At 43.3% G+C, this 12,323-nt stretch overlaps 1 protein-coding gene across 3 annotated transcripts in view; it reads left to right on the forward strand.

Annotated features, from left to right (window-relative positions):
* HTR5A (5-hydroxytryptamine receptor 5A) overlaps positions 1-12,323 on the forward strand; it is an 89,692-nt gene that overhangs the window by 72,854 nt on the left and 4,515 nt on the right. For all 3 annotated transcript variants that reach the window (XM_037991030.2, XM_037991029.2, XM_073009544.1), the window contains one exon: positions 285-2,287. In XM_037991030.2, coding sequence (XP_037846958.1) covers positions 1,547-2,287 — 741 coding nt within the window. In that variant the 5' untranslated portion in view covers positions 285-1,546. The remainder of the gene's footprint in view (positions 1-284; positions 2,288-12,323) is intronic.

Here is a 12,323-nt window from a genome sequence, read left to right on the forward strand (position 1 = left end):
GATTTCACGACACTCATTTTATATACTTAAAAACAAAGTTTATTAACACCTTACTTTTTTTCTGCCATTTCTATCACATCATTTTAAAAATTTCAGCTTTTTTTTATATTGCTTTATCATGTGCCTATTTATGAAGTGCTTTAAATCATAATTTCTGGTTAGAAGCTTCTGATATTTTCTCAATTTCTGTGGTTGTTTTGTGTGCATGTGTGAGGGGAGAACCTCTTTCTTTTGAGTGATATGGAGCTCTTATAATAACTTATACTCCAATTTTTCCTTCTCAGGAAGCAAATTTAGTAGGGACCACTGGAGACTACCTAGCTGCCTTATGACTCTGAGCAGAGAAAACATTCTTCAGTCATTCATGTTGGAGTCAGGTGAAGCATTCTAGCTCCAACACGACAGCCATCTCTCGGAACAGCAGCAACTGCTGTCTTGCTTCTCCTCCTTTAAGGAAAACAACCCTTAAGGGAAGCAACTGAGAACTGGGTAAGAAGAAAGCAATCATGTGCTGAAATCTTCCGGAGAACAAAAGTTAGTGAAACTATCTTAGACCCCTAACTCGGAACTCTTGGAAGAGCAAATACTTACGGAAAGCTGAGAAAGCAGTATCTAGGGCCTCCAGACCACCCCTAGTGGGACGTGTGTGGATGGCTAGGGGAACGTTTTGAGGAAAGTTCATTGGTCAACTTGTTCCACGTGGCGAACCCATTTCAGGCAAGAGCGGCAGCACCGTGGACAGCGCCAACCCTCCTGCGCCCGGGCGGGGAGAGGCGGCAGCACCGCGGACAGCACCACAAGTGGTGGCCTGCACTGGGAGCCTCCGGGCAAGGGGAGAGCAGCAGCACCGCGGACAGCCCCAAAGCCCCGCACTCCGAGCCAGGAGGCGGGGAGAGACGGCCTTATCAGCTGATGGCTTACGTAGGGCTAGATCTCCGCTTTGATAAGGCAGGTCTCGGTGGGCGCGCCAGCATTCGCTCTCCGGAGCCGCAGCCTCAGACGGGGTGGCGGGGGCAACTGGGACAGAAGGCAGGTCCCAGAAAGCAGGTCCCCCCAAAACTGGCTTCCCTAGCACGGGGTTAAGGCTGCAGCCGACTGCCTAGAGAGACGGGTGGGCAGGGAGGCAACGCGGTGAGAGCGACTGCTCTGACGCACCAGCCCCTCTCCTGCACCCACACGCGGCTGGCCGCCCAGCTTCTCCCCGATCTGGGAGATGCTCGGCTCTGGGCGGCCAGACAGCCTTTTCCACCAAGGCGAGGAGCGCTGGGCTCCTGACAGCTTAGGCGGGCCCTGACTGCAACACGCAGCCCCTCGCCTCTGCTTCCTTAGCCTCTGAGGGCTTCAGACCTGCCGCGCTTGCAACCTCACCATCTCCAACGGATGCTCACTAGCAGGATACTGGGACCAAATTCACAGGCACTTTCCAGAAACTCTACCACTGGCCAGAGTTTGCAAACATCCGGATTGGCTCTGGGCACAGCGGCCACCTTAAGTCCTCCTGAACACCCCTTCTGCAAGGACCCCAGGCCGGTCTCCTGACCCAGAGATGGATTTACCTGTGAACCTAACCTCCTTTTCCCTTTCCACCCCCTCCCCTTTGGAGACCAACCGCAGCCTCGGCAAAGACGATCTGCGCCCCAGCTCACCCCTGCTCTCGGTCTTCGGAGTGCTTATTCTCACCTTGCTGGGCTTTCTGGTGGCGGCGACGTTCGCCTGGAACCTGCTGGTGCTGGCGACCATCCTCCGTGTACGCACCTTCCACCGCGTGCCCCACAATCTGGTGGCGTCCATGGCCATCTCGGACGTCCTGGTGGCTGCGCTGGTCATGCCGCTGAGCCTGGTGCACGAGCTGTCTGGGCGCCGCTGGCAGCTGGGTCGGCGGCTATGCCAGCTGTGGATCGCGTGCGACGTGCTCTGCTGCACGGCCAGCATCTGGAACGTGACGGCCATAGCCCTGGACCGCTACTGGTCCATCACGCGCCACCTGGAATACACGCTCCGCACCCGCAAGTGCATCTCCAACGTCATGATCGCGCTCACCTGGGCACTCTCCGCTGTCATCTCTCTGGCACCGCTGCTTTTTGGCTGGGGAGAGACGTACTCTGAGGGCAGCGAGGAGTGCCAGGTAAGCCGCGAGCCTTCCTACGCAGTGTTCTCCACCGTAGGCGCCTTCTACCTGCCGCTCTGTGTGGTGCTCTTCGTGTACTGGAAGATCTACAAGGCTGCCAAGTTCCGCGTGGGCTCCAGGAAGACCAATAGCGTCTCACCCATATCCGAAGCTGTGGAGGTGGGTATCTCAGCAATCCGTAAAAATATTCGACTTGCATCTGTACAGGCTATATCCCCAGGCCACCTGCCCCATCCCCCACACTTGTAGAAAATGGAACTTTTTGTATTTGGGAGTTAGGGGAGTAAACTGGGAGACTGGAAGAAAGTATCATAGATATACTTTGCTCTGACATGTTCCCTCTCACAGAGCTAATCACATCATTTTTCTTCTCTAATGAGTTATTTGTTAAACATACAGATCACGAGAAGTTCAGACTGCCTCATTCTACAGGGTCCCCTTTGGCCCCCAAATTCTATGGATCTATAACACCCTTTAGAACATCTGGATAAGCTGGTATCTGGGGTACACTGATTCAGTATACTGGAAAAAACTAGCAGCTTCCCGCACTTAGAATGGGGGTGTTCCAGGAGGAGGGGAGGCAGGGATGGGAGCATGGTTTGATAAGAAGACTGCCATGTGTCAGGCGATGCAGGTTAGCACTTCATCCTAGTCTATTCTTTTTCTTTGCAAATTACAGCAACCGATTTATTAAAAATATGGTATCACCTAGGTTACTGTCATTCTGTGGCATCCTCCCGTCCTGACGTAAGACTGAAGATGTTGCCTGCATTGGTCCCAGAGCCTGCATTTGTTATCTGCTTCCACTGCCTTGGGGTGCTACTTTCTGGGTCTATCCCCCACAGCCCTATTAGGTTGTAGCTGTGACTGAAGACTACTTGTTTTCCTTCCTGAACATGAGAAAAGCTGCAGAAGGAAATTAAAAATCCAGGAAAGAGAATTCCCCAGCTCTCTATGAGAGGTATTTATTGCATGACAACCACTTTAGCAACAGCGAGGAGCTTTCCTCATCTTCTCCCACTCCTGTTTTTTTGTTGACTGTTAATAATCTGGCCCTATGACTCATGATTCTGAAGACTGCTCCCCTTCATTACCAAGGAAGATTCCTTGAATCTAATTCACACATTTAGGTTAGAGCAGAAGTCTACACAGTCCCCATTTTCTGTTGTTGGCTCTGAAACAAGCATATGGAGTGCATACTATGGGCTTAGTGCAAGAAGTAAGATAATGATAGAGATGTTGTCTTTGCCCTTGAAGAGTTTGGTCTAGGGAGGGAAATAGACATGCACCCTGAGCTCTGTATGTGCTTTCTAGAGTCAGTAGCTAATTCTAACCATCCCAAGTCAGTCAAACTCAGAAGGACCAGAGGTGTAGCTGAGGGAAAAGGGCATCATCTTAGAGGAAGGAAGAAAATGAGGGGTTAGAGGCTACCTGTTCTTTTACCTATAGCAGCACTTCTCAGTGAATGGTGATATTGCCCCCCAGGAAACATTTAGGCTGTCTGGAGGCATTTCGGATGATGAAGACTTGAGGATGGGGTGCTAATGGCATGTTGTGTAGAGAGGTCAGGAATGCTGCTAAATACTGTACAATGCACAGGACAGCACCTCAACAGAGAATTGTTCAGACCAAAATGTCAATCGTGCTGAATTTGGGAAACTCTGAACTATTCAATTTCTAAGCTGAACAAAGAGTGCTGATGGGTAAGAACACTGAAGCTTCCATCAAACTACCTGAAACTATGTTCCATGCATATGAGCATCCACTCAAATTCCAGGCCAGGAACAAGGAGACTGGTCACCTCCAAGGGCCCTCCTTTTATGAATCCTCCTCTCCCCTGATGTTTATTCAGGCAAATATGATTTACAGTCAACCCCAAACACAGCTTTAGAAGGAGAAAGTTAATTACAATTCCATCCCAAGGCTTGTTGTAAAAGGATGAAGGGCACTCTCATTTCTCTGCTTTGGTGATAGCAGAAGCAAAGCATTATAACATCTTTGTGCTTTTTATATAGATACACACACAGATATGTGTGTGTATATATGTGTGTGTATATATGTGTGTGTGTGTGTTTGTGTATTCTCTCCTCTCTCTACCTCTCCCAGATCAGTTTTGAAAATGGGTCCCTTGACTTAGCAAAAGGACTCTAAATAATCCACTACTCTAAATATAATATGTGACTGCCTCTGTCCTTACGTTATGTTGAAGGGTTAATTACAAACCAGGCCTCCTGATTGTTCTGTGATAGTGGGAGTGGGTGTCAAAGCTTCTAAATGAGTTCTACCACCAGCTAGCTGTTCCCTAGGGAAACCACAACACTTCTATCATTTCTTTATCTGCTGGGTTTTATTCAAATACATGCCATGAAATCCTAACCTAAGCCAGACATTGAGCTGGGATCTGGCAACACAAGACAGATAAGCCTTGCCCTTGTCAAAGGACAAGGAAGCCACTGCTAGAGATCTGAAATAAAATGACAAAGAAAAATACCTTCCTTACTAGAGTGAGTAGGGGCTATGCTGTCCAGGCAGCTTCCCTGAGCAGAGCAGAATGCTGACCTGAAACAGCGCTTTTGGGAGGTATGGAGCCTCAGGAGTTGGTGGATTGTTGAGATGTGGATAGATGGCATCCTCTGTAGGAGAAGCTGTTGCTGATTGGTTGTCGTCCAATGGGTATTTACTGAAGTGAGTCCATCTCTGGTGGCCTGACTTTCAGAACAGAGGGGCTAACACCAATAATCTCCACAGGTACTGTAGACATCCGGGAGGCAGAGACAGTGTGAACTATTTTAAACCCTAATTGCCCTCCTCTCCTTATTCATTCTATATATAATAGACAAAATTAATAACAGTCTGACTGTCAAAATTATAGACCACCAATGATACTGAAACTATGCATATATTTGATTCCTGTATGATCCCTGCAGCAGACCTACACCTAGAAGAGCAACCTATGCAAAAAGACTATACATGTAGACAAACAGCAGCAAAAGCAAAGCAAGCATCATTAGGCTACGTAGATGAATAGCATGACACCATTTGCCAAACAGTACAGCTTCATGATAAGAGGTTTGAAGTCTTTTACACAGATCTAAGACAATTATCTAATGGTAGATCTCTTAATCAAAGATCTAGTTACTCGACACAAACACCTCAGCCTTACAACCTTATACAAGAACACACTTGGTTACAAATCCTAAGATAAGACAATTTTAAAAGAATCTTGATTGAGATGAGTTGCCCTTGATCCAGGTTACTGAATTAAGCGGTGAACTTAAAATAAGCAATGTTCTTTGACAGGTGCTATGCTGTCACCTTAATCCACCCAGAGCCTGCCCCCCCCCCCCCATATTTTCATATTTGCATGAAAAGGAATGTTCATGATAACCTAGGAAGAATCAGTGTTAACTCTTATGCATTCCACTTCAATTAAATTTTCTAGTTGTGGAGTCTCTTGTCCATAGAGATTCTAGGACCATCAGAATTTCTATAGTAATTTTTAAAATTACATGTGGTGTAGGCATTCTGACGTCTAGATCAGTTATAATCTCATCATGAACAAGGGCTGCAGCACATTTTATTTGGAAGCGGATCCTACCTATTGCAGGTATGTCATAGGTTAAAGAAGTATTTTGATAATGATCTGAAAATATCAGTTATAAGTTGGCATACAGGATTGTTAAAGATTGTTACTACTTGAATTGTTTCATTAAATAAAGTTGATTTTCTCTCAAGCTTTTGAAAAATTTACTATATGCCAGAAATTTGTCAATTTGTCATTCATTATCTTGTTTCACTACCTGGTATCACCTATAACCAATAGGTTTTTTTGTTTGTTTGTTTTATTTTTTTAATGGAGTCTCACTCTGTTGCCTAGACTGGAGTGCAGGGGCCTGATCTCAGCTCACTGCAATCTCTGCTTCCCAGGTTCAAATAATTCTCCGGCCTCCACCTCCCGAGTACAAGTGTGTGCCACCGTGCCTGGCTAATTTTTGTATTTTTAGTAGAAACAGGGTGTTGGCCAGGCTGGTCTCAAACTCCTGACCCCAGGTGATCTGCCCACCTTAGCCTCCCAAAGTGCTGGGATGATAGGTGTGAACCACTGCGCCCAGCCACCAATGGCTTTATTGAATTTTTTGTTTGTTTTTAATTTAAAAAAACTTACTACAAGTCAATTTGCTTTTTTGTTTTTCAGACAACTTTAAAAATGTACATGGAATGATCTCTTGTTCTATAATAGTGGGGTTACTGGTAGTTATACTGACACCCACATAAACAAAAACATTATATAGTAGTACATCTAGTTATAGAAAATTCTCCTTGACACCCACATAAACAAAAACATTATATAGTAGTACATCTAGTTATAGAAAATTCTCCTTGGAAGTTTAAAAAGACAAAGAAATTGTTGAGTGAAAATACCTTCCTTGGAGTGGCTTTATTAGATAGATTGTATATTGTTGTCATTTTGCTTTTTAGCCAACACGAGATGTTCATTCTTTCAAGGCTCCTTCTGCTAGCAATATACTAATATGTATAGGATCCTTATCTCAGCTCTCAAATCTTTGAGAACAGAGGCCCTTTTGGATGCGTTATCTAGAAAGCCATATCTTGTATTGATTTCTAGCATTTACTTTCTAAGTCTATCTGGAAATGTCTAAAGCCATATCTTGTATTGACTTCTAGCATTTACTTTCTAAGTCTATCTGGAAATGTCTAGCTCCACATTGGATATTTTGCAAATTGGCAATTTCACATTTCAGTTTATTTTTTCATATTAAATTCCCAAATTCAGGTTTAAGTCCATTTATAGAAAGACATGACGAGACTATACTTCAGCTGTTGGGTATACACAAATATGCTGCTTGAAGGTTTTCTGATGTCTCTTTTCTATCTTTATTCAGCCTCCCAAGTAGATGGGACTACAAGTGTGAGCCATCACACCTGGCTATTTTTAGTATTTTTTATAGAAATGGGGTCTCACCACATTGTCCATGATGGTCTCAAACTCCCATGCTCAAATAATCCTCTTGCCTTGGCCTCCAAAAGTGCTGGGATTATAAGAGTGAGCCACCATGCCCAGATTTATTTAGTTTACTTTGAATCTTTATTCAACCTCTCCTTAAAAGAAAGCCTTCTAAAATTACTTTACATAATATATTTTCTATTTAAATTTTCACAACTGGGTTATATAACTCTTCTATTTTCTATGCTTCTTCTTTTAACCATTGTTTTTCTTATCTGAGAGGATTTTAGTTAATTTAACTAATTAGTACACATCTGTAGTTCAAGAAAATAAAAATTTTGCTTGATAATCTAAAAATATTATAAATTCTATAACAAAAGTTTAGAAAATTTTTCTTTCTTTTTCTTCCTTTCCTTTCTTTTCCTTCCTTCTTTTCTTTCCTTTCATTTTTGAGACAGGGTCTTGCTCTGTCACCCAGGCTAGAGTGCAGTCACACAACCGTAACTCACTGCAGCCTTGAAACCCTGGGTTCATGCAGTTCTCACGCCTCAGTCTCCCAAGTAGCTGGGACCACAGGCATATGCCTCCACACCTGGCTAATTTTTACAATTTTTGTGGAGATGGGGGTCTCTCTATTGCACAGGCTGGTCTCAAACTCTTGACCTCAAATGATTTTCCCACTTTGGCCTCTCAAAGTGCTGGGATTACAGGCATAAGCCCCCATGCCTGGCCTAGAAAATTTCTTAATTATAGCTCTTAACTTAGCTTTAGACGAAGGTTTTAATTTAAATTCTATAAATCTGATTTTTCTTCTGGTAATTTTATAATGTGATTGTGTTTTTCCTGAGAAAATCCTGATTCATTTAGGAAGTCAGATAAAGCTGAATAGAAAAATACAAGATAGAGATCTGCAAAGAGGGCAGGTTTTGGAAGGTTACAACATCTTTGAGACTATTTTAGAGTTAGGATATTGTTTTAAGGCCTTGAAATACCAATTAAAGAGGCTGATTTTTAGCCATTTGATGTTTGTCTCCTAATTTTTCTAGAGCTTCTTCTAAATATCTTATTAATTTTTCATTCATCAGATGTTTTTCATTAAGTAAAAAAAAAGTTTGACATTTGTGAAGAAAGTTGCAAGAGTTAGGATCATAATGCAATTTTAAATAGGAAATAGAAATTCTTTAAAAAGAGGATTGAAATTTGGACATAAGCAAGCCATGGCACGTGAGGAAGAGGCAACTGTGGTTGATCAACAGTTCGTGCTTGTGAATAGTGTCTCAGGATCCTGGACCAAACAGATGGAGAAGGGGACACATGATTGTCCACACAACTGTCATTAAGCTGGAAAACAATAGGGCAAAGTGACATATTTTCACAAGTCGACAAGTCAGGAGTGCCCTCATAAAAGTTTTGTAGGGGACCCCAAGCAAAGTTTGATCAATTGCTTTTTCATAAATTGGTCACTGGCCTAATAATGGTCTTCAAATCATTAGCCCTCAGGTCCAGCTTTAATTAGATTGGAAACTTATCAAGCCAATGCCTTATAGAATAGTTCCTTCTGTATTCAACAGAAAGAGTTCCAGGACAAAACAAAAACCCATGCAACAAGACTTTGTACATGTAGACAACACACAAGCAAAGCAAGAGGCCGTAGGATAAGTAGATTAATGGCATGACAATATTTGCCAAATGATACACCTTCATGGAAAGAGGTTTAAAGCTTTACACATAGATCTAAGACAGGTACCTAATGGTAGATCTCTCGGTCAAAGATCGAGTTACATGATACAAACACCTCAACCTTGCGACCTTATCCGAGGACATAGTTGGTCACAAATCCTAGGATAACAAAATACATTGAGCAATAAAAGCCCAGTGAAACTAGGTGGAACTCAAATCCTTATTGAGACTGATGCACTTGGCTGCAGACACAAAGGGCAACTGAGTTTGGGGCCCAGTGAATGCACTTGTGGCCCAAGGTTCCCGTGGAGGTCTTCAAAATGACCTCAGTGGAACCTCCAGAACTGTCTAGAGGTGATGCCAATACTGCTCAGAGTCTGGGAAAGAAAGACAAAGCTGAATCTTTCGCTCAGAATAGCGAGAGGAAGCGATGCTTGTCAGCAATCTCCCACAGCAGGGCGGAATGCCCGTCATCCATGATTCGGGGCAGTGTGGGGTTCAGAAACTGGAGGACACTCAGAGTAGCAGCAGGCTGACATCAGCTGCAGAATGGGGTGTTCTCAGAATGAGGTTTTCTGTTGGAATGAGGTTTTCTGTTGGAATGGGGTTTTCTGCTGGAATGGGGTTTTCTGTTGGAATGGGGTTTTCTGTTGGAATGGGGTTTTCTGTTGGAATGGGGTGTTCTCAGAATGAGGTTTTCTGTTGGAATGAGGTTTTCTGTTGGAATGGGGTTTTCTGCTGGAATGAGGTTTTCTGTTGGAATGGGGTTTTCTGTTGGAATGGGGTTTTCTGTTGGAATGAGGTTTTCTGTTGGAATGGGGTTTTCTGCTGGAATGAGGTTTTCTGTTGGAATGGGGTTTTCTGTTGGAATGAGGTTTTCTGTTGGAATGGGGTTTTCTGCTGGAATGAGGTTTTCTGTTGGAATGGGGTTTTCTGTTGGAATGAGGTTTTCTGTTGGAATGGGGTTTTCTGCTGGAATGGGGTTTTCTGTTGGAATGGGGTTTTCTGCTGGAATGGGGTTTTCTGTTGGAATGGGGTTTTCTGCTGGAATGGGGTTTTCTGCTGGAATGAGGTTTTCTGTTGGAATGAGGTTTTCTGTTGGAATGGGGTTTTCTGTTGGAATGAGGTTTTCTGTTGGAATGAGGTTTTCTGTTGGAATGGGGTTTTCTGTTGGAATGGGGTTTTCTGTTGGAATGGGGTTTACTCAGAATGGGGTTTTCTGTTGGAATGGGGTTTTCTGCTGGAATGGGGTTTTCTGCTGGAATGGGGTTTTCTGCTGGAATGAGGTTTTCTGTTGGAATGGGGTTTTCTGTTGGAATGGGGTTTTCTGTTGGAATGGGGTTTTCTGCTGGAATGAGGTTTTCTGTTGGAACGGGGTTTTCTGTTGGAATGAGGTTTTCTGTTGGAATGAGGTTTTCTGCTGGAATGGGGTTTTCTGTTGGAATGGGGTTTTCTGTTGGAATGGGGTTTACTCAGAATGGGGTTTTCTGTTGGAATGAGGTTTTCTGTTGGAATGAGGTTTTCTGTTGGAATGGGGTTTTCTGTTGGAATGGGGTTTTCTGTTGGGTGATCGGTGCTCAGAGGTGTGTTTACTGGGGTGAGTCTGACCCTAACTGGCTGACTCAGAAGTGAGGGCTGACATAGAATAATTAGTTTACAAGTGTATATTCCAAAACTACATTGTGCTTGATTGATTGAAGAGGTTTAAGCAAGAAAAATGTCTGCTTGTTATCAGTTATAGAACATTATCAGTTATAGAACAGTCTTAAGTTTGTGGAGGGTTTTTATTCACACACTTGTGGAGCCTTCCTTAATGTGTAAGGCCATTTTTAGCTTAAACATTTGTATTGTTCCATCGGGCTCCTGTGACCCATCTCTCATTCTGACAGTGGTGTGGTCTAACATGCAAATCACCTGAAACCACACTTCCAGGGTAAGAGTCTTTATCCCTTAATTTCAATACCCATTATTGATGGTAATCCATTGATTATCTAGGACATTATTAGAGAGGCAAAGCAGAGTGTTTGGATGAAATAAAAGGACATACCAGATTTGTGATTAACCAGTAAATAATTATTTAGCATGCAATCATTTTGGAAGGATGAAAGCTCTAATGCATATGTACCTGTTCCCAAAGAACTTGTTTGTTGGAGGAGATGAGGCTAAGTGTTCATTTAGAAAAGAATTTATATATGAATCTTAAATTGTGAGGTATGTACTTTACGTGCATTTCAGAGATTATTAGGAAAAATTAATTTGGCTTAACTGTTCACTTTTTAACCCTATTTGCTCTCTTTCTGTGACTTTACTAAGGACCAGGTTGAAAATAGAGTGTTATTGTCCAGACTCAATTAAGTGCTTTATTGCAATCATTGATTAGAGAGAGCAAAGAGCTAAGGAGTCCATAAGTCCAAGAGCCATAGAGTAAGCAAACAAATCCACCATTTGAGGGCATTAGAAACCTGAAACTCCACAGACAACCAAGATCCTCCTAGCAGCTGGAGACTCTATTGTCCCTGGGGTACCATTTTAAATCAATGCCACTCTTTCTTCTGTCAAGTGAGTTGGCGTTAAATGCAGCTCCAAAGATGGCCAGATGGCCCAGTAAAATAATCAACATTTCACAAGGTAATAGAAAAATGTGCTTTTCTGAACAACTTGGAGTTCTATGACTAAACTATAAAAAAATTCTAAATCAAGCCCTAAGTGTCACTGATATCACCAGTGTGATCATCACCAGTGTGAACAGTATCTCCAGTGTGACCAGCATCTCCAGTGTAATCAGCCTACATGGTGTCTCCAGTGTGACCAGCATCCCCAGTGTGAACAGCATCTCCAGTGTGAATGGCATCCACCCTGTGAACAGCATCCATGGTGTCACCAGTGTGACCAGCATCCACAGTGTGAATGGCATCCATGTTGTCACCAGTGTGACCAACATCCACAGTATGAACGGCTTCCATGGTGTCACCAGTGTGACCAGCATCCACAGTGTGAACGGCATCCATGGTATCATCAGGGTAACCAGCATTCACAGTGTGAACAGAATCTTCAGTGTGACCAGCTCCCCAGTGTGAACAGCTTCTCCAGTGTGACCAGCATCCCCAGTGTGAACAGCATCTCTAGTATGATCAAAATCCATGATGTTTCCAGTATAGCCGGCATCTCCAGTGTTACCAGCATCCTTTATGTGACCAATGTGATCAGCCTCCACAGTGTGACCATGTCTCAAGTATGACCAGTGTTACCAGTGTCCCCATTGTCACTCCTAAAAATGTGCCAAGGGGAAGGAGAATTTCCAGAGGGTTGAAGAGTCCAGCTACAATTCTTGTTTTATTGGCGTCTTGGGACAATATGGAAAACAGCTTCCCTGATATTATTATGGGGTTGAATTCTGTTAAGGAAATTGGTAGCTTTCCTTCTTTCCTTTATGCTGAAAAATTAAGCTAAATATGGTTTGGATTTCTATGAATGAATTCCCTCAAATGCATTTCCAGATGTGCATTGATAAATCAGTAACCAAAGATAACTCTGGTTTCATCTAGAGGT

This window comes from Chlorocebus sabaeus, chromosome 21 (assembly GCF_047675955.1).
Source record: "Chlorocebus sabaeus isolate Y175 chromosome 21, mChlSab1.0.hap1, whole genome shotgun sequence".
In the NCBI taxonomy this organism is placed as follows: Eukaryota; Metazoa; Chordata; class Mammalia; order Primates; family Cercopithecidae; genus Chlorocebus; species Chlorocebus sabaeus.